Source organism: Parasteatoda tepidariorum, chromosome 8 (genome assembly GCF_043381705.1).
Source record: "Parasteatoda tepidariorum isolate YZ-2023 chromosome 8, CAS_Ptep_4.0, whole genome shotgun sequence".
In the NCBI taxonomy this organism is placed as follows: Eukaryota; Metazoa; Arthropoda; class Arachnida; order Araneae; family Theridiidae; genus Parasteatoda; species Parasteatoda tepidariorum.
The window spans coordinates 60383670-60409929 of record NC_092211.1 but is presented as its reverse complement, the minus strand read 5'-3'; the positions used below and the strand labels follow the sequence as shown (position 1 = coordinate 60409929).

Here is a 26260-nt window from a genome sequence, read left to right as displayed (position 1 = left end):
GCTTCAATTGTAATTATATATTAGCAATGCCTGTATGGATAATTCCCTTCATTATATTACTATTAAACAAAACTTTAAATGCTGTCAAAAAATTTCCTATCACAAATTACCAAAAAAAAGTGTATCTCTCTTTTACCTGTGTATCCTAATTCACATGAGCAAGCAAAGTCAAGATAATTTGATGATGGACTGCATTTGGCATTGTTTTTGCATTTGTTGGGTGAACATGGATTCAGTTCATTGTCACATCTCAAGCCAGTAAATGGTACTTCACAAACACACTGATAGGCATTCACTAGATCAATGCAGGATCCCCCATTCAAGCAAGGACTGCTTTCACAATCGTCCACATTAGATTCACAGTTCTGACCACTGTATCCTGGCAAGCAAGAGCATTCGTAAGATGCCAATCGATCGTGACAAATACCTCCATGTTGACAGGGGTTTGACTGGCACTCGTCAATTTCGATTTCACAACGATGTCCACCATAACCTAAAATGCAGGAGGAGAAAAATTTAAGTCAGCCAATAAACAAGAAATTATTTAGCACTGTATATTATTTGAGAATATAATCTTGCTTTTACACATTCTGAACCAAAGGGTTTAAACTGTTACCTATTATATGCATCTATAAAGAAAAATTACTTAAAGGGAGGATCAATTGAAGACAGACAAAACATGAGATAAAAAGAAGTTGTTTTAAATGTTGCGTCAATTTTTATAATATCAATGACTTCAGAGCTGAAAATACTTAATTGATGAAACTTCATAAATAATGAATTAAGCATGCAACATGCAACACTGATTTAAGCTACTGAAAACAACTTACCACTAATGCAATGGCATTTAAATTTGTTGACTTCATCTTCACACGTTCCTCCGTTGAGACAAGGGTTGCTGGCACACTCGTTGACATCGGACAAACATCGAGCGTCATAATATCCTCTGGGACACTCACATTTGAAGCCATTGACCATATCAGTACAGATGCCGCCATTAGCACATGGATTACTAGCACATTCATTAATGTTTGTTTCACAATGTAGACCTACAAACAACATAATCATTAAATATTAAATAATACAAAACTATATTATGGTTTTAAAAGCAAAAATTATCCATTAAGCTTTTAAATTAGAATCAATAATTATAGTTATTAAAACTGATTTTAAATTCACTTACCAGTGAAACCAGGGACACACTGGCAGTTGTAGGTATTAATTCCATCAACACATACAGCTCCATTACGGCATGGATTGCTGGAGCACTCATTGATGTTGTATTCACAGTTTGTGCCCGATGTTCCGGGGCGACATCTGCATTGGTATCCATTGACAAGATCCTCACAAATACCGCCATGTTGACAAGGCTTGCTGAGGCATTCGTCTATCTGTGTTTGGCACAACAGACCTTTATAACCAGGGTCACACATGCACACAAAAGAGTTTGTTCCATCAATGCATTGCCCATGATGACAAGGAGAAGACAAACAATCATTTATGTTCGTTTCACAGTTTGTACCAGAGAAACCTGCAATGAATCAAAAATCATTAATTTATTGTGATGGCTAATGCAGGGGTGATTGTGAGCCCAACTCAAAAATCCGGAAAATTTCTTGAGAACAATCATTAAAGACACATAATGTCTTTATAAATTTAAATCATTGATATTTTCGAAACATTGAATTCTAAATAAATTATATACAGCATAATTTAAATGAATAATTTTGTATAAGTTTATTTTTTATCTCTCATCATATTTATTATTCTACCAGAAAAAATATTTACAAGTGAAAGATGCCAAGTATAAATTCTAGTTCTTCTTCTTGGGCACTACAGCCTATGACAGGCCAAGGCCGTCCCAATAAGTTTTTGCCATCTTGATCTATTCTGCGCCATGGCCCAGTCCAAATATTTTCAAATAAAATATTCAAGAATTTTTACACATAAATGTGATCGATGATTTCTTAAAACTGCTGGACCTAAGATTTCCAGAAACTTCCGGAGCGTAGTTAAGGCAAAATCCGGAAATCCGGATTTTTTCTGGAGCACAACCACCTCTGCTAATGCTTAAAATTTTTTCAACAGGCCAATTTTTATCCTCTTAGATATCGTATCCTTTTTGTAAAAATCGTGAACAAGCTGGAATATTTAAGTTCAAAAAATTTTCCTTAAATAATTATTTCCTAATCAAATCAAGAATTAAATATTTTATAACTGTATTGTTTCTGTTTCTTATAAACTGTAGAATAAAAAATAATATATCAGCCTTCTTAATTCAATGAGAAAACTAAAGATATGCGATATATCAACTAACAATAATTAAAAAAACGATTATCGATCTTTTAATTATCGCGATATTTAAAATATATTCTGATGATGTATCTATCGTCCATGAATATGACATTGAGTACATGATAATTAACGAAGATACTATAGCGATATCGATTAGGGTAATGTTGTGATTTTTATGATATTATCGTGAATATCGATAAATATCGTGTGGCAAAATTTCAAACAACGTTTAACTAAATTTTGAAATAAAGAAGATTTTTTCCTTTATTTGGGGTAACATTCCACAATATAAAATCCATAGATATTGAAAATTTATTATTTAAAAAAACTACATTCGATATAGATCGCGAAATAACGATATTTTCTGACCATAAATCGCGATATTGCTTAATTCAGTGGGAAAACTAAAGTTGGGCGATATATCGACAAACAATAATTAAAAAATCGATCATCGATAATCTTTTTTAATTATGGCGATATTTCAAATATCGCGATGCAATTTTGATGATGTTTCTGAAAAAAAAGTTAAAAAAGAATTAAAGTCAAAAAAACTATTCCTGTAAAAAATGTAACAAACTGTAAGGAACAAAATTTAAAAATTACCAGGATTGCAGTGACAAGTATAGCTTGCAATGTCATCAGTGCAATTTCCACCATTCTGGCATGGATGGGACATGCAGTCATCTTCATTGATCTCGCACTTTCTACCTGAAAATCCGATTGGACAGAGACACTTAAAAGCGTTGATTCTGTCACTGCACATTCCTCCATTGAGACAAGGATTCGGCGAACACTCATCGATATCTTCCTCGCAATGGGAACCACTGTAACCTAAATAGATGCAACAACATTAAATCGATGTCAAGATACTATTTTTTTAATAATATACATTAATTAAAGATCTTTATATCCCAAGTAGCACAGGGATATTGTAACAGCTTTAGTCTACATTGACCGACATTGTCAATATTGACGAAAATTGACATCGTGTGTACGATATTGTACGATTCCCGTCGATTTCACATTATAAGTCTGTTTGTAAAACTTTTCATTTTAAACTTTATTGTGTTCTTAAATCAAAATAAATCATTTAAAAGACAAAAAATGACGTCAAATTGTTATAATTCCAAAAAATAAAATTAAAATATAAATTTAGAGATATCCGAAATGCTGAGAGATATCGATCGACGTTCCCCAACTTTTTTACATTATCGATCAATATTGATTCGCGATATTGAATATACGTTATAAAAGGGGTCAATTTTTATATAGTACAATGTTTTGCTACGATATTGTAGAAGTATAAGTTTTCTAAGTTTTTACGATATCGTTTTTGTGAATTGTGCTACTTGGGATAGGTTTTTAATATTTTGTTAATAAAAAAAATTGTAAAAGAAATATACATATTGAAGGTCGTAAATCAATGTTTAAACAGGAAGCTACCAAAATCTGACGAATTACTGTTGAAAAAGGCATAATTAAAAACAACAAAGCCTATTCCATTGCTATCGCCCTCTTCAAACGTGATTCGTTATCTTTCGACAATTTTTTTTGATCTTACGTATTTTTTTTTTTTGAAAAAAAATTGAAATAATTATTTAACCTTAAGTTGAAATAATTTAATCTTAAATAATTACCTGCAATTATTTACCACGTTACTAATTTACCTACGATAAGTCAGCATTTAATCGCATACGATAAACGTCACGATTATTTGAGATTTTTGAAGAAATGTTAAAAAATAATACTACAATAGATAATTATTTAAAATATGTAAACAAATTTCAGAGCAGTAATCGAAATGTAAGATTTTAAAAAAAATGTAGTCGAAATATATGTGGTTTATGGAATAAAGTTTAGTTCATTTACTTGAAAAAGAAAAGAACAAAAATAAAAATCAAATATGCCAGACGAATAATTTTTATTTTACAAAGGTAATTCAAATAAGATAAAAATAATAAAATGAAAAACAAAATCAGTAATCGCAGAGGCCCATAAGCAAAATAGATAATAGTTGAAGTTAAGAAAAATAAAAGCCAGTAGCAAAATATACAGGGTGGTTCCCGTTTCTTTGACCTATGTTGAACTCCCGCTACCAGTTTCTTTGGGTAGACACCGCAATTTTATGGTTGCCGAAATATACCAGAAGAAAAGTTAACCAAATTCATCCAATTTATTTTGAGAATTCAAATGATCCAAATAACTATCCACGAAAATTTCAATGAATCATTATTTAGAGAAACGAAAAAGTTATTCCAATTTTAACATAATTGTAAAAATGTCACTTAATCTTTTCTTGGCGATCGCCAAAATGAGCGATAAAGGAGTATAAAAGGTGTTGTCGATCGGCTTGTCTTATAGAAAAATAACTTTCTCAGCAAGACAAGTAAGGGGGTGTAGTTTTATGGGGGTTTATAAGACAGGTTTTTCGATGAGACCTTTGATCTACTGCAGACAGCAGGGGTAATCAAAGCCATCTGCTGTTTAGGAAAATCATCGTATAAGAAGATAACCAGAAGTTGAACTTGGCCTATTTTAAAAGAATTCCTTTGATTGAATATAGCATTTATTACGTTAGACTACTTTCAATCGACGCGCTTTTTTTGAATTGCGTCACTAAAATTATAAGCATAAAAAATAAAAATGCTTAACAGGAATATAAAGAAAAAAAAATGATTTGTAAATATTTATGATTTTTTCTCCTTGTTATATAGAATTTAATAATGTGTATCTTTAAACAATTTTTAGTTAGATATTAAATAATTGAAACATTTACATCTATAAATGATTCATGATAATTTACTTGCTTCTTACAGTATAATTTTCAGTTTGTTACAATAAAGATTAACTTTAAAAATAATCAAATGCCAGAATTCAATTTTTATTTTGCTATTTTTTACCTCGTCATAAAAATTATAAATAATTTTTTTTAAAAAATAGACAGATGAAAAGGAATTAACAAGGTTTTTCCCCTGTTTATAAAAGTTTTGATGAATATTTCTCGTTCTTACCAATTTTTCCATTGATAATCTAGGAATATTTAAACTATTTTTAAATATATTTCTTGGAATAAAGAGAGTTTCAAAAAAAATTTTTACGGTTTATTCTTAAACCAAATATAAATCAAACGCTTTCTTTAAACATATTAAAATTCATTTATAATAAAATAGAAGCATCTCCCAAGAAGCACAGGGATATTGTAACAGCTTTAGTCTACATCGACCGCCATTGTCAATATTGGCAAAAATCGACATTGTGTGTACGATATTGTACGATTCCCGTCGATTTCACATTAAAAGTCTGTTTGTAAAACTTTCCATTTTAAACTTTATTGTGTTCTTAAATCAAAATTAATCATTTAAAAGACAAAAAATGACGTCAAATTGTTATCATTCCAAAAAATAAATCTAAAATATAAATTTAGAGACATCCGAAATGCTGAGAGATATCGATCGACGTTCCCCAATGTTTTTACAATATCGAACAATATCGTTTCGCGATATTGAATATACTTTATAAAAGGGGTCCATTTTTATATAGTACAGTGTTTCGCTACGATATTGTACAATGTTCAAAGCTAAGTTTTTACGATATCGTTTTTGTGAATTACGATACTTGGGCTGCGCAAATTTATCATAAGAACAATAATTATCATTGGCAAAAAATTTTATTGTTTAAGTTTGTCTAAAAGTTGATCCCTATATTTAACCGTAAATCATTCCAATTCAGGTATTAATTAAAACTAAATTGAAGTCTTACAAAAAAAANATTGGATATATATCACCTTTAAAATAGAAAAAAAGTGGAAGTAAATGTATACCTGGCATGCAAACGCATCGAAATCCTCCACGCTCGTCCAGACATGTTCCTTCATTTTTGCATGGATTTGAATCGCATTCATTGATGTTGATTTCACATCTTGGTCCAGTGAAACCTTTCGTGCAATCACAATGAAATGATCCGGGAGTGTTGACACAAATTCCACCATGCTCACAAGGAGATCCTAAGAATAAAAACGGAAAACATGGAATAAAAAAAAGATTCAAATTGCAATTTCAATACCAAAGGGTAGTTTTAATTGGTTTATCCGAACCACTTTACTTCAATTTCTTATTTCTAATTCGTTGTTCTTCATCTAAATTATTGACTCGTATCAGCACTGCTGTGCATCTGAGGAGAAAATATAAGTGCTTAGCGAACTTACTTCTTCAATCGCACAGCAGGTACGCGTAATTTAATTAACTCACTGATTCATTTTGTACAATTATTTTTAGCGATCCATTTTGCGAAAATAAAATGTACTAATAATATATATTCAGGTAAATTTTTATATAAAATTGCACCGATATGTACCTTCTTCACATTCGTCAACATCTTGTGTGCAGTCTACCCCTTTGAATCCACTAGGGCACGAGCATATGTATGTTCCATCAATAGGGCTGGTATCACAAATAGCCCCAACATGACAGGGATTGCTAGCACATGCATCATCCAAATGGCATAGGAGACCTTGAAATCGAAAAGAAATTCACACATTAGAATGCAGTTTTATAATTTAGTAGGATCAGATACAAGAACATCTTTCATATAAGATCAAATTAAATAGTATGAAGATATGGACATCGTAAGCTATTTAAGTTACTAAAAAAATTTTTTACCTGTTTTACCAGGAGCACATTGGCAGTAAAAAGACCCTACGCGGTCATGACATGTTGCACCGTTGAAGCAAGCAGCACCAGCACAATCATCGATATTTTCACTGCAATCCACTCCGGACCATCCATTGACGCAAATGCAAGAATAACCACCAATAGTATTCGAGCAAGTTGCACCGTTTTTGCATACGCTAGGACGAACAGAACATTCATCCACATCCTTACTACAGTAAGAGCCTAAAAAAAATTTACGTTTTAAATTTAAGTATTCGAACTATAAATTTAAATATTCGAACAGTAAACTATTTTAACAGCTCGAACTTACCGGTATAGGTTGGAGGACACTGGCAAGTATAACTGTTGATGCCATCAATGCATTTTGCTTGATTTTGACAAATGTTCCCGGGGCAATCATCTATGTTTTCTTCACAGTTTGTACCAGTAAAACCTGAAATTAATATTTCATTTAGCATAACTATAAAATAAATGGAAGATGAAAACCTAAACCAGTGGCGGCGATAAACCCTTGAATCTTGCAGACATTTCGTTCAAGCATAAAGCTGGATTTACCACCAACACTGATTTCATCTCCCTTAATATGATCATTGATGTACTATTAAAATGTAAATTATTTACCTTCGGGGCAAAAGCACTGATAGTTTAGAGAATCAATAGCCTTGCACGTTCCGCCATTTTCACATGGACTAGGTTCACAGGGGATATATTGAGATTCACAATTCTGTCCAGTGTAGCCAGTTTCACAGGTACATCTAATCATTAAAAATACCAATTTAGTTTTTAAAAATTGTTGATTTAACTAAATGTTAAATGATCGTTACAATATTTACCTATAAGAACCGACAGTATTCACGCAATTGCCATGCATGCAAGGTTCTTTAACGCATTCGTCAATATCATTTGTACAGGTGTTACCAGTGAATCCTTCAGCACACGTACATTTGTAGTTGTCTTGTTTGGATAGGCAAGTAGCGCCATTGCGGCATGGTCGAGATGAGCAATGATCGACTTCTTCGCAATGATGCCCTGGAAGTAACAAGGACGATTATCATGAATAACAGTTCAATAACATAGAGAAAAAAGTGCAATGTCAAACAGAAATTTTATATTAACAAATACTTTTGTGCACGTGTTTCATTCGTAAATAACGATTAAAAACAACCATTCCAAAAAGAATCGCATTCACCGATCTTGATGATGAAACGAGTTATTTTTGTAACGGAAATAACGATAATAATTGTTTGTTTTTTTTTAAGTAAGAAAAACGATATTTTTGCATACGATTTTCTAGAATGAAATCAAGAAAAATATTTTTGCAAACGATAATTATTTTTCTAAACAAAATTAATGAATGATTGGTGGTATAAAATAGACAAAGAAAGAAAAAGACAGGATAAGTATTCGGAAAACAATAATTGTTTTTAAATAAAAAAAAAAACATTAACTTATAATAATAAATAGTTTTGGAACAAGTGTAAGTACCGACCATTGCTGAGAAAAATAGGCTTTCTTTTATTTACCTGCCTTATAATTGATCGAAAATTTATTTAAAATCAACTTTACAACAAAACATTAGATAATCTATCTAATGTAATTTTTAAAAAAATAGCAAGAAAGAAGATATGGAAGAAAAAAAGAGTCTTTGTAACATTATGAAAATAGGAAGAAAAAAAGAAGAAAAAAAACAGGTAAGATAATTGTAATCTTACCTCTGTATCCAACAGCGCAGGTACAAGTGTAGTTATCGAGTTGGTGTAGGTTGCAAATTCCTCCATTGTGACATGGATTGCTGTCACAACTGTTGGGAACAGCTATTTCACAGAGTGAGGCCGAATAACCAATTGGGCATACACAAGAGAAGGTTGGCACATTTTTAGGCGACAATCCGACTTTGCAGGTACCACCGTTTTGACATCGAGGTCCAGGTCCAGTGTGGCAGGGGTTCAAATGCTGACAATACTGTCCAACATGGAATGGTGAACAACTGCAAATTAAAAATATATATATAATTTACAGACTAACTCACTTTTATAATATATTCAAATGCATTATGTTACATATAAAAGGTAAACACCATATAAATTTAAGTAGGATTTAGTTAAGAATATATTGCGCACAGAAATATTTTTTTAATTAACTTTACAATTTGTTTTAAAAATTATATCAATTTTCTATATAAATGCTTCAATCAGTCACAAAAAAAAGTCTAAATGATAAAAATTAATTGAACTTATTTTTAAAAGTGAATCCGTCCAATCAGGCACTGGGAATTAGGACTATTTGGTCACATAATAAAAATTGATAGAATTTTTTATCGCAATAAGAATTTAAAAAAATTTTTTTAAGTGTTTTTAACAAACAACATACCATGAAATAATTTATTAAAAAGGTTATAAATAATAAAACTTAACATATAAATACACTGCATTAGAAATAAACATAAAACACGAAAAATATTAGTACTACATTACATTCATTTTTGTCTATATTTATTTATTTATAATTTAAATTTATTTCTTCTTTTTCTTCTTTTTTTCTAATAAAAAAAAATTTCAAACATAATTACAGTTTTAAAGGAAACCTATCGTTGAATGTAATATAACAGATGGGGTATAGAAGTTGAAAGTTCGGGCATCGGTAAAAAATTATTTTTTAAAATTTAGAATGATTGAAATGACACCTGTTGAAACACCCTCTCCCTCAAAAAAAATATATCATTTCTAATTCATTCTCCATCAAGATTCCCACTCCTAAATCCGATTTGACAAAGAAGCTAAACAAAGTCCTCTAAATTTCCCAGATCTTTGAAAAATGGATTATATATAACACCAAAACCCCATTTACAAGTTATCCTTCTGTTTATTATATACACTTCAGCAAAGAGAGAAGTTAATTTTGCCCCCATCCACAAGTGGTACCAAGAACAGGTGCTTGAACATTCATAGAAAAGAAACACAGTACCATAAGCGGGATCATGTATTAAAATAATTTTTTTACGCCCAATCTGGCTAAGAAAAGTCATCGAAACCGTAACCGCTAACAATAGCGACATCGATAGTTCCGGTTGAGAGCGCGGGAAAACCGCTAGGAGACGCCATTGTTACGTGAAGTTAGGTGCCCAGGAATAGTAGGGTGCAATGACGACTATTATTGGGTGTCACGAACGCCCCTTGCTCACCCATCTGGCCAATATTAATGTATATTGCCATATGGTTCACAAGTTCATATTTTAAAAATTTAGTTGCCATTTTCAATTAAAAGTTCGATAATTTAACTTATATTAACTTATATCTAACTTATATTTATATCTTTAAGCTGAAATAGCAATGGCAAGTAATGATAATAAGATAAAGAATAAAAAGATTTATCAAAGATATTAGTTAATCATAACATATTTTAAGTTTAGTTATTTAATTGAAAAAAAAAAAAAACCTTTAAGTATGAAGTTAAAGCAAGGGCGAGAAATGATAATTAGATGAAGAATAAAAGGTTTAGAAAAAAGTTTAGTCTTCCATTTCCAACTGAAAGTTCAATTATTTAATTAAAAACAATCTTAATTTGAGATTAAAAAAAAGAAAAGGCAAGTAAAAATATCAAATTAGTTTTCAAAAATCATAAGTAAGCTAGTAGTATACGAGTACATAAGTAACGAATTTAAAAATATCAATCCAAGTATACAAAATTTATAACATATCATATACAAAAAAATTAATTGAAAATAATTTACAAGCAACAAAATGAATTTTTAAGTGTACTATTATCTAAACTATTAACTACCTAAAATTCTCAATAAGTTTGGAAAATTTTAAAGAATGCATCAATTTGGATTTATTTTTGCATAAAATGCAAAAAAAAATTTAGTTCTCTAAAAGAGATAAGCGTTGATTGAATTAATATATTGGATATATATCACCTTTAAAATAGAATCTAAATCAATAGAGGAACAAAATACAAATAAACAAAATCTAAATTTCTTTATTTTACCTTGCCTTTAACACGTAGACACTATCAATGCATTTATGGTAGTGTTGCTTAAAATATGGTACGCGTATCCAAAGTATGGTATGTGTGCCAAAAATATGGTACGCACACGTATGTTATTTCTCGGGGTATACGTGTCAACGGGACATAAAAAATAAATTTAAAAAAAAAAAGTACGTTTAATACAAGTGATATATGAAAGCTCAAAACCATAAAACTTTAGAACCGCTGTATCATGATATGGGAAAACGATAGTTTAATTGGATAATATAGATGGAACTTTAAAGATATTGTAATATTATTTGCAAAAAAGAACTAAGGAATTAAAAAAAAAACAGAGTATTGAGAAGATAACTTGTGTTTAAAGAACCACAAACAAATGAAAACATCTGTCCGAGCTATTACGGAAACATCTGCTTAGCAGGCATTTAAAATAGCCACATATTTCACAAAGCGAAGAAATCGGACACTAGAACATGAGAATCTTTTGTTGCTAAAATATATTAAATTTCCGCTTTAATTTAGAACCGGAAGAAAAAAAATTATAAATCTGAAAAATAAAGCGGAAAGGCGTAAAATAAATATTCCATCAACGTTCAAGAATAACTGTTCTTTTATAACTATTGTGAACATGGCCCACCCTGCTTTCGCATGCTCTGTTGACATTTATGTCGTTACATTTGTAATATGGCACGTAACATTTAGAAAGGATTTGCACAAGTGGGCACGCTATTTTCTATTTCTGTTGATTGTTACAAAGGAACAAACATATAATGTGAATTTGCTAATGATTTTGTTGCAAAATAATCAATTGCCATAGAAGGTTATGTTGTTCTATTAAGAAAAAGTTCAATGATTGTTAGTGGTTTTTGGTTTTACTTATATATCTATAGCAAAAATCGATTATTATAGGCATTTTCACATTTTTTGTCCAAACATGGCCCTTGCTCAGAATTCCTTAGAGGAGAGGAACTCGTCAAAAGTTCTGTCGTCACAGAAAATAGCTTTTTTTGCGAATAATAGGCTATTTTCATAGGCTGTAAGTTCACAACAATTATTCATGACTTAACCTGTCTCAAATTTACCTTACCTTTAACCGGTGCGCTATTTGCTAATTCTGAAAATGGTGCAAAACGTCCGAAAAGCCACAGTTTTGTGATAATGAAAAGCGTTTACGGTGTAACATTTTAGTATTAGAAAATTTACTCCAACGTTGCATTACATGGGCTTATTAAAATTTACAAAAAGGGAGAATTACTTATTCATAAGGAAAATTTTCCTCGAGGTGGGAAAATGTCGCCAAATGAGCGATTTTTAAAAAAGCTTAATATTTTTTTTAAATATTAAGTCGAGTATAATATAAATAGTAAGCCTTTCTTAATATTAAACGGCTTAATACCGTTTAATATTAAGTCGTTCTTAAGCCGAGATAATTCTTTACGGGAAGATGTTATATATAGTTTAGAATTACAGATTTTTCTCAAGTGTAAGTCCCTTAAATTGTGGCTCTTTTAATTTCATTGGCAAAATAGCTTGGAAAAACACTGTTAAAGGATTTCAGAAATAACTATCGAAGCCAATAATTGGAAATGATTTTCAATTAATTATGCGCTAGTGTGTATGCTAATAAATACTTATTTTTCCTACATTGTACGGCCAAACAGGGCATTTGCTTATAACTTCAGATATATAAAGTTAAAGAGCTTAGTAGAAGAACGTGTTAAAGAACATTCTGAAGAAGAAGAAAAAATACTTACAATGGTTAAAGTTCATACGGCCAGCTCAATAGAATCTAAATTTATTTTGTCAAAGTAATATGACGATTTTAAATTACTATAGACCGCGTCTTGATGTTTCTGCACATTTTTTTAAAATGATTTTCTCAATTTACTAAAATGTCACTGAACATACTACTATAGAAAAACGTAATAAGGGGTTTTAATTGAAACTATTAATAACACTAGCACTAATCATTGTGTTAATGTAAGAACAAAAAGATATGCGGATGGTGCTATTTTGAAATATTTATATTTTGCGTGCAAATTTTTTCATTTCGTTAATTCTACAATCAGTTTAGAAAGTCTTATAAGTTTTCGTAAACTCATTATAATCATCAGTTTACGTAAATCATAAAAAAAAAAATTTCATAAAAAGGGATTTAAAGTTTTAAACAAGAATGCTTTTAAAATTGCTCCAACTCGTAAACAGAAACATTTTTTTTCTTCCTAAATTATCACACAAAAACGAACGCCTATAATAGCAATATTGCATAAGAAAACGTTAAATTTCACTGAATAAGCCTGTGATTTTTAACTCATTAATACGGCATTTGAATTTAATTAAGTTGATATAATGATGCTCAGTCAAATCAATCAGTCGCGCTTTGCATCTTAATTAAAAGGTCCCATTCAAAATCGTTTCTTTTTTATCGGATAGATGGCGTTACCATAGATAATGTGAGGAGATAGTAGAAAGGAGGAGGGAGGTCACATACCGATGCACACAGGCGACTTCCTGCCGAAGTTTTTCTCTTGGGAACGGCGGTTGCTTCACTGCTTATTGCACCTGCTCTCGCCGGCTCATATCGTCATCCGCATCCCTCACATCTAGCACTTGCACTTTTTTTCTTCGAAAAACTGACACTATATGAGATGTGATCCTTCAGCGCTAGATTAATTTTTTTCTCCCCATTATGACGTTTCTCACTCTCTGTGATTACAGTTATGAATTATAACCATTCATTTTTTCTTTCATATTTAAAGTAGAGACATCATTAGTAGTTACAACCAAGGAAATAAGGATTAAAAAAGAATTTAAATACTTGTCTTTTTCTTGAAGGTGCTTTAGTTTTGAGTGCCTTGTCTTTCTACTTATTTTAAACGAATAGTTTTTTTTTTCTTCTTTCAAATTGTAATTAAAATACTTCCTATTGCATATTTTTGTCTTATCTAATGTCTACTTAGCGCAGTTATATCAACTTACGTGTTAAAATCGTCCTTACAAAATTTTTTGCGTCTTTTTCTCAAGGTTGTTCTTCGAAGGCTTTTTCGTCTATGAAATATTGGTTTTGGGCAAATAATGAGCTAGTTTTATAACTGTTATTGGTTCGTAACAGCTTTTTTTGTCTGTTGGGCTAGGTTTTGTCCCTTGCAGAATGTTAATCTAAAGAAAAATCAGTTTTACAAAAATAATTAACTATTTTGAGACAATTTTTATACATTTAAAAATCTATTCCAATCTTACGCAATTATGAAATAATTTTATGCAAATGTGGCGCTTAAAATTGGGGAAACTATGTTAACAGTCCAACTCTTCCACAAATTTTTATTATGTAAAAGAAACCTTTTAGATTTTTTTACCAAAAAAAAAAAATCAAAATTCACGATTTAATCATTTTAAATGATTTGTAGAAACAAGAGATATCGAAACTATCATAAACATCAAAACAGACGAAAAATAAATCAGGAGCAATTTCGAGAATTCAATCCATCAAAGAAAAATCATTACTCAAAAAATGTTACGCAGACGATAATGCATAGAAATAATAAAAAAAAAGAAGAGTAATAATAATAGCTAGGCTTAATTTTTAATAATCGCATTCTGTAAGAAAATATTCTGAAACTAGTTTTTCTCGACGATAAATAACACGATTGGCAAAGGGAGTGAACTCGTTGTGTAACAAAAAGCGATAAAAAAGAATAATAAAACGCCGGGGGTGCCCATTCATTCCAAACTTCGTGAGAAGGAACTATCTCCGAAAAATACCTTTAGCTACTTCATCCTAACCCACGAGCACTGTCATGACGAAATAGTCTATAATCATTATAGCAATCAATTTTTTTCATTAAGTTCAGTACCCGATTGGGGATTATTGAGTTCTGCTATTGAAATTAGAAAGAAACTATCGAACTCAATTGAGATTAGAAAAATAAGTGATGATCAATAGAAGAAGAATATTCTAATCTATATTATAGAGAAATGCAATAGACCTAAGCATTATTCTGTCACTTACAATATCAGATTATGAAAAAAATCAATATAAATAGGAGAGGATACTAATAATAATGGAAAAAAAATTAATCATGCTTAGGAACGCGAAAAAAATGGCAGAACTGAGGAAATCAATTTAGTATCTTTTGAGATCAAAAAAATAGATGTCTCAAAATTGCCTATTACGTCTATTCTATCAAGGGTCTATTACACTAAATATTTGTTTCTAAGTTTTGTTAATAAATGGAATCGGCAAAACGATTCTAGTACGAAAAAAATTTAACATGGGTGTAATGAATTAATGAATGGAAAAAGTAACACGATATTAGTAAGAAAGAAAAAAAACATTTAACATGGGTTTAAATATAGGCACCAAAAAATTAACAAAAACTCTAAATGAACAGAATCACAAAAAATTGGTATAGTAAAAAGAATCCAAAACCTCATCCTTTAAGATCAATTAGTTATAAGCATTAACCTGCCTATAGGGCTAGACCAGTTTCAATTTTTAATACATGTAAAAATAATTCTGAAAACCGAAAATGGGTAATCTCGCAATAACTGAGCAATTTAATTGAGTTGAAATTAACTGATTACTTTAGTTAATATCTGAATAATTACGTAACCACCATTTTACATGAAATCACCATGATTACATTAATGTGATCACCATTTTACACAAAATTAACACGATTGCAATAATGTGATCACCATTTTACATAAAATCCCCATCATTACACGAGTCGTTAATGTGATTACCACTCTACATAAAATCACCATCATTACCTGAGTCATTAATATGATCACCATTTTACATAAAATCCCCATCATTACAGTAGTCATTAATGTTATCACAATGATTAAACGAGTCTGTAATATGATTACTATTTTACATTAAAGGTCTATAAAAAGAAATGAAGAAAGTTATAAATTTACTTAAAAAGCGTGAAAACAACTTTTCTTTCATAGAATGTGATTGTAGCAACAAAACACATTCGACAGTAGGGGTAAATTTGAAATCCTGAGGGTAGTAGCAAGCCGTAACAAATCAGCAAATATCCACGTTCCACTATCACACAATAAATTCTTTTTATAGGCCAAGAAACTCCTTTTCTGAAAAGAAGATAATAGAAATTCTTTTCCTTTTACAAAGCAGTAGCAGGGGTGGGGGGTACTCTTAAAAAATTTCAGGGTGATGGCGAAAAATATGCACCACCTTTCCCGTCTACAAATGACCTCAGCCTAGCCACGCGCAGGCTATCTAGGGTTGGAGGTCATCAAACAAAACGATTCGGAGAAGGAAAAGAAAAACAGGAGGTCTAGGAAAACAGGGACATAAGTAGTTGTAAAATCCCTTGTAGGTTTCTTATTTACCACCCACCGAGATGAGAACCCCTCTATTCCAAGAAAGTGTGTTTCCGGGTGCCTGGCGCCAAGGAAATTGCCCCCTGTAGGACAGCAGGGAAAGAACAGATTATCAATTAGTTTAATAATTAGACACAGTTATGGTGAATAAATTTGTTGATCTTAATCTAGTTTTGCCTTAACTGGTAAAATTTTTTAATTTTCTGATGTTACAAAGATAAACATATCAGAATTGGATACTTGCAACTTAAGAAGAAGGGAAGTGATTATGCCTTAGGAAGTAATTTAAATCAGATTTGATTGGATATCTGCAAGCAACGTCACACGTGTGTGTCGAGCATGATTGGTTTCTGAATGAGCAAATGCCACGATTTACCTCGATGACGTCACTCGCAGGTATCCAATTAGGAAATTAAATTAATATTGAATATTTATCGTCATATTTAGTCTTTACAATTCAATTAATTACAGTTGCGGTTAACATAAATTTATGTTTATCTGAATCTAGTTTTAGTCCCTGGTTGCGAAGATCAACATAGAATGCTATTTTGGGACATGTTCTAATAAAATAATAACTGGCATTGAATTAGAAATGAAAATTTATCGCATATTCAACAATGCAATCGTTTACTTGTTAGCAGCTATGATGACAACAAAGGTGTGAATGATTAAATAATAATTTGGAATGTTTCAGATTTTTTTTTTTTTTTTTTTTTTTTTTTTAAATTTCTTTTACTAACTGTGGAATTTTTTTTAGAGAAAACCTCTCTTACTGAAATACAGGTTATAAGATAAATCCTCAAATCAGACTTTTTTTTTTTCTTTTTAATTAAGAAAGATTAAATTGAATTAAAGAACACCTTAGGTCTTTTTATTTTCCCCATTTTTTTTTTATTCAACTCGAATTATTAAAAGCCTTAGCATAAATTTCTGAAAAATTCATTTGGTAAATTTATCGTACTGCCATAAAGCAGGAACCCCTTAAGGAGATTTTCTTCTTACTACCCTCAGTCTTACAAGGGAGAATGGAACAAATAATAACTTGTTTCAAATTGATAATTTTGAAGTGGCTATTTTGCTTATTTCCGCCATCTAGCTTTCTAAGTTAAGACGGTCGTACAAAAGTAAAAAAATCGATACCTTTCAATTAATTTTCTAAAAAGACAAATGGAAAAAAATATTCCGATAACAAAATATTTTTGTAGGTGGGGGGGGAATTTTTAGATTCTTTCATTTAATACGCAGGTGTGCGTAAAGACACCAACCATGAAATCCACAGCAGAATCAATAGCGCGCAACGAATGAGACTCATAATTTAGAGGACCTCACGGCCAAAATTACCGCCAAAACGTTTTTCTTAGACTTATTTTTTCTTAAAAAATAAATAAATGAAAGGGGGGAACGCATTCTTTTTTGCATTGCATTCAAAGAAGTAAGTACTTCAGAAAGATAGCTCGATCAGTATACCAATGAATTAGGTTTTATGGCATTTTCATTCAAAACAGCTTCATAAGTTCGATGAATTGATTACGATCGACAAAATAGTCATTCAGCGTTTTTTTATTGAAATTATACAAATAAAATAATAAGCACTGGAATGCAGTAATAACTTTTCCAACATAAAACAATTTTTTTTATCTTTGATCAAATGTACAAAACACTATAAGCGCCAATAATTTTCAATAAATTGAAGCACATTTACACACATACCAGATAGATTTTTAATAATTTTGAATAAACACAAGATTTAAAAAAAAAAAAATAATAATGGCAACAATTTTTGTAAATCAAACTGTTGCTTTACACAAATGTTTGATAATGTTCATTAATTTCATTATTATTATTTTTTAATATTGCTTTTTTTTACGATAAATATATTTCATGTTGGTCAACAGTAAAGAAGGCCATCATTTATGAAAAAAATTCTTTCAGTCATTTGCAAATCTAGTTTTTAAATTAATTTCCCATTCGAAATTGATTATCCCCTTAACTAATTTTTAAAAGAGGTTGTTTTCGCAGTCGCATGAAATGATACTTTTGTGAGAATAATACGCTATTTTCATAACTAATGTGACATTGTAAGAGTCACAAATGACTTTTAGTTCAAGTTAAGCCTATCTTTAGCCGGAGCCATCTTTGTTGATTCTGAAAATGGCTGAATTGGAGAATATGGAGAAAAGAAACAATTGTGAGAAAATGAAAAGCTAACGCTTGGTCTAATTAAATGGTCTAATTTTTTTTAATATTTGAAAACATACTCCATACCTGGGCTCATAAAAAGTTGCAAAAAATGGGAATAAAGTATTGATTNATTCTTTTTTGCATTGCATTCAAAGAAGTAAGTACTTCAGAAAGATAGCTCGATCAGTATACCAATGAATTAGGTTTTATGGCATTTTCATTCAAAACAGCTTCATAAGTTCGATGAATTGATTACGATCGACAAAATAGTCATTCAGCGTTTTTTTATTGAAATTATACAAATAAAATAATAAGCACTGGAATGCAGTAATAACTTTTCCAATATAAAACAATTTTTTTTTATCTTTGATCAAATATAGAAACACTATAAGAGCCGAAGACTTTCAATAAATATATTGGGGCACACATTTGCACACATGATTTTTAATAATTTCGAATAAACACAAGATTTAAAAAAAATAAATTAATAATGACGTAAAAAGTTTTGTAAATCAAACTATTGCTTGGCACAAATGTTTGATAATGTTCATTGATTTTATTATTAAGTTTTTTTTTTTAATATTGCCTTTTTAATGATAAATATATTTCATGTTGTTAAACAGTAAAGAAGGCTATAATTTATGAAAAAGAAGAAAGACGGAAACTTCCTTCAGTCATCTGCAAATCTAGTTTTTAAATTAATTTCCCATGTTAATTCGAAATTGATTATCCCCATAACTAATTTTTAAAAGAGGCTGTTTTCGCAGTCGCATGAAATGATACTTTTGTGAGAATAATATGCTATTTTCATAACTAATGTGACATTGTAAGAGTCACAAATGACTTTTAGTTCAAGTTAAGCCTATCTTTAGCCGGAGCCATCTTTGTTGTTTCTGAAAATGGCTTTAACTTCAATATGGAGAAAAGAAACAATTGTGAGAAAATGAAAAGCTAACGCTTGGTCTAATTTTTTGGTCTAATTTTTTTTTAATATTTGAAAACATACTCCATACCTGGACTCATAAAAAAGTTGCAAAAAATGGGAATAAAGTATTGATTTTGATAATTTTCATCCAGAAAAAAGAAATGCCACGTCGTCTAATTGGTGATTTTTAAAGATGTTTAATAACTTTTAAAATATTTTAATAATTTGTCCGTTCTATATCCCAAATAATTCTTCACGATACGATGGCATTTATTGTTTAAAACTCAAGCTTGACTTCAAGTATAAAGCACTTAAAATGTGGTCTTCTCATTTTCTTTGGCGAAAGATGTTAAGAAAACCATGTTAAAAAAATTTCACACCACTTAGCTACAAAGAGTTAAAAATCACATTTAATCCGACTGAAAGTTACATTTCTTTTAACTTCAAGTATAAGTTTTAGGAATATCCATAGACGCAGATGCTGACAAGAAGAAAAGAAAATAAGAAATCAGAAACCTGGCGCAACAAGTTCAGTGCAGACGCCAGGTGTTCGAAAGCAGCTGCTTCAGAAATTCTTCACGACCTTCTTACTAGCCTTGCCAATGTTGGCTCTTTTCGAGACTGGGGGGCAGGTGATGATCAATCCCAATAATGTCCACAATTTAAACGTAATTCACAAACTAATTAGATACAAAGTACTACTTATTTGAATCTACATATTGCTAAGTGGTATAAAATGTATATCAAAGAAAAGATATTTCTTGACAAGGGGCTTTTCGTATGGCCGAAATAGTGACAAAATAATACACATCTACAATTTAAACGTAGTTTACTATTTGCTAATTAGAAACAGAATGTCTCAATCTACTTTTACAAAAAGCTAAATAGCATAAAATGTATATTGAAAAAAAATATTTTTGTTTCCTTGGGGCGTAATAAAATTTTAATAATACAATTATGTCCAAAGTATAAATTATTATTTACTAACTTATTAAATTCTAACTTATCTTAATCTAGAAAGCTAAATATGTACAAAAAAATATGCTTTTCTTCAAGAGCATACCATATAGCCATAATAAAATCTCCATGATATTATAATTTCTACGACAGAGACGCAATTAACAATTTACTAATTAATTATGAACTAGAATCACAGATAAATAATCGGTTTATTAAGGAAAATATGTTTTTCTTTTTAGTGTTAATGACTTAATAGTTCAGTGTCTAAATTACTATAGTTTCTCAATGATACAATATCCAAAATTTATACGAAATTAACAGTTTACTAATTAATTAAATTAGATACAGGGTGTGCCAAAAAATCACAGATACTTAATCGGTTCATTAAAGAAAAGATGCTTTTCTTCAAGAACAACTTAGTGTTAATGACTTAATAGTCCAGTGCCTTAATTACTACTGCTTCAATGATACAATAATATCCAAAATTTAAACGTAATCAACAATTTATTAATTAATTAATTAGACACTAAATGTGACACTTAATATAATCTAGAATCACAGATAGTTTTAATTGGTTTATTGAAAAAAATATGTTTTTTTCCCCCCGAGAACAATTTAGTATTAATAACTTAATTGTCTAGTGCCATAAATTACTATAATGTATCAATGATACAATAATGTCCAAAATGTTAACGTTATTACATGCAAACTGACTAATTAAATACTGTTTTAAAAAACAATCACACATAGCTAGTAAATGGTACATTAAAAAAAAGACACGCTCTTACACAATGACTAAGGAAATTAACAGTTTAGGGTATGTAATTAGAGAACTAATTCAGCTTCTTTACGTAATAGCATTGAAAAATTTTTTTTAATAAAACCAACTATTACTGAATTGTAAACAAAGTGATCAAAAAAGTCAATTGTTAAATATTTGTAAATCGCTCATAATTTTTTTTTATCACTATGTAAGAAACAACTCGAAAAGCACAACCTATTTTTAAAATATTAATTGGAAAGGGGTCCTTGAAGAAATGTAGTGATTATTATTGTTACGAAATACAAGAAATACTTGATTTACAGAAATTTCGTTTACATTTGCTATTTATTAAAACAATGAAAGAAATCGAAGAAATTCTTTATCACTGATTCAACGTGAATAAAAACCACTTCGAATCGGAATTACTTTTAGAAGTAATTCTTATTCCCATGCATAAAGAAAAGGTTATATGTTTTCGCTTAAGTAATTTGCATAAGATTGAATAAAAGATATTTAAAATTAAATTTTTAAAAAAGATTGAGCAATACATTATTCATACCACTAATTGTAGTACCAAATAGTTTTACAATTACAAGAAACTACCGGTTTCGGCATCACTCAAGGGTAGCCGAAGCAGGTGGGAAATAATGAAAGAGTGAAATTGAATCACAACAGGTAATTTGAATGAAATTAAAGCAGATGTTTTCAGTGCAGGAACAAGTGCGCGGGTATAAGAAATTTGAATGAATTACACTTTAACTAGGCCTACTCTCATTTGTTTAATTAAACGGTTATAGCAATATAAAATTAGCTTTGAGAATCGGAACTGGAGACATCATTTACATTTACTAAAAGTTTAGGAAGGGTACAGCCCCAAAAGTTATAAAATAAAGATGGAAAAAAAGTTTTTCCTCAACACATCACCTGCACCTCTTTCGCAGAAAATGATTTAGTAATAAAATAAGGGCAACAGAAAAAAATATGGTGGGTAACTTTTCCCACGATGCATATACGCGTGTCTTGGAAATCTGGAAAAGGGGATGGGAGAAATGCAGTTTCTAATGGAAGAAATACAACATCTGCCTTTCAAGTAATATTTGTATATTTTACTTACAGAATTGAAAAAAATATTATTTTTAATATTATCATTCGCTCGTCATCTGATAGATTTTATTACTATATTTTTACTTAATAAAAAATAATTTGATTTATGTTCTCGGAAAATAAAGGAAAAAAATAAATAAATAAAAATACTAAATAAACAAATAATTTCATGTTTTAATTAAGAAGAAAAATTGAAGGGAGAAAGAAAAGTATCAAATATCGTTTTAATTTTCAGGCGAACGATGAAAAAACTCATTTTTGAAAACTTGAAATTTTGTTTTCAAGTGAGCATTTTAGTCATTTAGGAGTTTTTCAAGATTATATTCGAAATTAAATAATAATAAATTGGATATAAATTATTCCATAATAACTCTGAAAAAAATTAAGAATTAAAAAGAAAAAGTCAAATATCGTTTGAACTTTTTCTAGCAAACGATTTAAGCGGTCATTTTGGAAAAGGAGTTTTCAACTTTTAAAATATCTTTTACATCTGAGATAGAGGACTTATCATAAACAATCTGTTTATCATTTTATTTGATTTTTTTTAACAGCATAAATATATATTACGATTACGAAATACTTCAAAACATTTACACTATATATAACCTAACACATTACATCAAATTTATGTGCGATATTTATTCTTGTGGTACATGAAACGAAAAAGTTACACCTCATTCTTTCCATCATCAAATATCAATTCATCATTTATATTTATCTTTTAACGTCATCGATTGTAGAATACGCTTTACTTTGTCCTTATGATCTTAAGGCAAGATCGCTTTTCTCATGACCTGTGCAAAGAGCGGGGTCAGTTAACTTTCTTTTGAATGAAGCGCCCGGTTAATCAAGTTAGTAGAGATATTCCATTTTATTTGTCGTTTAATTCTTTTTATCAGCCTCAAGCAAATTGTATGCAGACGTGATTTTGTCTAATTTTTTGCTAACAATATTTAAAAAACTGAGAAATGTTCTTTTTGAACTAGAAATCAGGGATCAAAATACCAATTTTTAATTATTCTCATTTTTAATTTTTTTTCCTCTTATTTTTTTTGCGTATTATTTTATTTGTATGTGATCCCAATCTTATAGGCATTTGAGAAAATCTTGTCTTTGTCTAAATAATTAGGCTGCCTAAATAATTAACTAGGCTTTGTGTTCGAATTTTTTTATTATTATCGTGCTTCTCTATATTTTGAATTGCGTGAAGGGGATATTATCATAACGGACATAAAAAATATTCTTAAAAAAATAATAAAATGCTAAAATGAATAAAATATTATGGTTCTATTGGTTTTCTATTAAACCTTTCCGTTTAATAGAAAACGAATTAAATACCTAAATTAAAATCATTACTTACAATAAATACAAAATAGTTTGTACAGCTAATATGAATTCCAAGCATAGAATGTCTAACATTTCAGTCCAAAAACAATACAGGTTTAATTATTTTCTTCAATTCAATAGTTTCAAACATAAAGCGTAATAAAATGATTAAAAAATCCGAAAATTCGAAATTTTTAAAAAAATTAGAATTAAAATACAATAATAGTTTTTAACTTTTAATATAAGCGTTTAAAATAATTGCTAACATATCAGACAGTGCGTTAAATTTTGCGCCCTAAATTAATGACAGCGATCTTAGATCTCCAGAAACGAAATACCTAAAAATCAAAATGGTGGAACAAAAAAAAAAAAAAAAAAAAAAAAAAAAAAAAAAATTTAAAATTCCAAAATTTTTCAGTTGTTAATAAAAAAATATTAACATCGATTTGTTTTTAAAAAAAATTGCAGCATGAATGTGCGCTAAATCGAATTCCAATAAGAATAATGACGATTTTAAGTCTCCAACGAAAAAATTCAAATATTTTATTCAGTTTCAGCGGTTAATGTAAAATGTTAACATCGATTTGTATGAAATAGTTTACCACATTTATATGTCAGATTGTCAATTGTCCGCTAAATTTTGAGTCCAAAAACAATGATAGCGATTTTTAGCCTCCTAACTCGGGGTCTCTGAACAAAAATAGAATGAAGCAACAAAAAAAAATGAAGGGAACCAACAGTGGAATCTAAATGTGAAAGATAAAGATAATTGGAGGATGAATAAAACAATGTCGAAATCCGGGGTGCGGAGGATGAAGGGGTACGCTATAGTGTCCCAAACGATTACACAAGTCCCGCTTCAATGCGCATTTAAACAATGGCTATGATGTGTTTCACTGTTCTGAAAGCAGGGATTATCCCCTAAGTGATCTATTGATTTTTACAGGTTTAATAACAATTGTTTCTGTGGTCTGGATAACTGATTTTAAGCAGTCAACTGTCCGTTTTTCTTCTACAAACAACGAAAATTGTATGTTATTTCTCTAATTTATGAGATATTAACAAACAACGGAATTCGCTTTTGATAGATTACAATAATATAATATTTGTACTTTATTTTTAAAATTATTAATTTAATTTTAAAAAAATTATTTAAAATAACCAATTTAATTTTCAAAATAGGAAAGGAGAAAAGAAAATTGCATGAAGAAAAAACTGAATCTCTCGAATCAAAAGTAAGAAATCATTCAGGGATATTAATTCATATTTTGTTAATCATATCACAATCTGAAAAATGGACGATGCGAAATTTTATGTTTATTAAATATTTTTACTTTCGCAACTTTACAAAATTTTACTTCAAATTCATACAAATGTATACATAATCATTTCCATGGAATAGAAAACATCATAAGTACAAATATAATAATACTTATAATTTCTATAATTTTGGCTTTAAAGAACTTCATTTCGTTATAATTCACAAATATTTGTTTGAATAAATTTTTAAGTTCAGTAAATACTTAAAAACGTGATAAAAAGAATTTAACCTAATAAAAATATCTTGTTTTCTTCTTATTTTATAGTCGTAAAATAAAGTTACGGTTGAAAAAAAAAAAGATTCTACGCGTAATTTTTTTTATTTCATTTTTAAAATGCATTCCACTGTTGTTAATGCGTATTTATAAGTTTTTTTGGTTACACGCACTTCAAATAAGAAGCAGCAAGAGGCAAAGTCATTTGTGAACTTTTTGTGAAATCCTCCACGTGCAGGTGAACGAAAATTGAACAATTACCTTGATAGTGGGAGTCTCGATAACTAGGAAACTTCAATCGGTCAAATCACATAGTTAACGTACAAAAAATAACCTGTCCGTCTCTAATGATGTTCCTAAATCTTCGTGAGAGATTTGAAACGTTTATGCTCGGGGCGTTATATGATTTTCCGAACACTTAAATCCTTTAATAGCATATGTAAGTCGCAATTTCAGGATCTTTACGAACGACACAAGGCAACTTGCAATCAAGTACCAAAATGAAAAAAACTTCTACGGAATATGTAATATCGTTCGGCAACGCAGAAGATAATAAGTACTGGTGTGACACATACCTGAGATATCAACTACTGATTGTTATAAAATCGTCTGCGGATGAGGTTTCTTTCTTCATTCAAAGCTGTTGCCAACTACTGAAGTGTAACATTTTATTTTTTCGAACTTTCTTCTAGATTTTTCAAAGTGTCCGCAAATTGTTATTTTTTTGCGTTATCATAGGATTACAAAAAAATAAATAAATAAATAACATTTGCCGCCTAAGGGAATTTTATGTATTTATTCTGAATTTAAAGATGGTAATTTTGTCATTTTTGTTGTGGAATATCATTCACTGTTATCATATATCATTAGCTGCATTGGTTTGATTATTTTTGGACGCATATTTCCTTGCTTGTGGAATCAATAACCATACATAAAAATAATTTTATTTTGGACAAAAACACTCTCTAAAAGATTTGTTAATAATAAATGGCAAATTTTAAAATATTTTTTTACGAATTTCAATTACATTCTTAAAACAAAACTTTCATTTTAATTTCAATGGCATTGTAACAAACACATTTTTTTTTATAATTTTGTGTATTCTCTAAAAATTAAATGAATAATATTTTAACTATTGTTTTTTCCGCTCAAAATTAAAGTA

General features: G+C 29.7%; 1 protein-coding gene across 1 annotated transcript in view; it reads right to left on the bottom strand.

Moving 5' to 3' along the window:
* The window catches only part of LOC107450518 (neurogenic locus Notch protein), a 68718-nt gene that overhangs the window by 14277 nt on the left and 28181 nt on the right, over nt 1–26260 (bottom strand). The window contains exons 3-13 of the mRNA XM_016066331.3: nt 8678–8952; nt 7799–7994; nt 7587–7720; nt 7276–7398; nt 6954–7187; nt 6649–6804; nt 6116–6298; nt 2899–3126; nt 1184–1531; nt 831–1049; nt 137–493 (exon numbers count right to left, since the gene is read on the bottom strand). Coding sequence (XP_015921817.1) covers nt 137–493; nt 831–1049; nt 1184–1531; nt 2899–3126; nt 6116–6298; nt 6649–6804; nt 6954–7187; nt 7276–7398; nt 7587–7720; nt 7799–7994; nt 8678–8952 — 2453 coding nt within the window. The remainder of the gene's footprint in view (nt 1–136; nt 494–830; nt 1050–1183; nt 1532–2898; nt 3127–6115; nt 6299–6648; nt 6805–6953; nt 7188–7275; nt 7399–7586; nt 7721–7798; nt 7995–8677; nt 8953–26260) is intronic.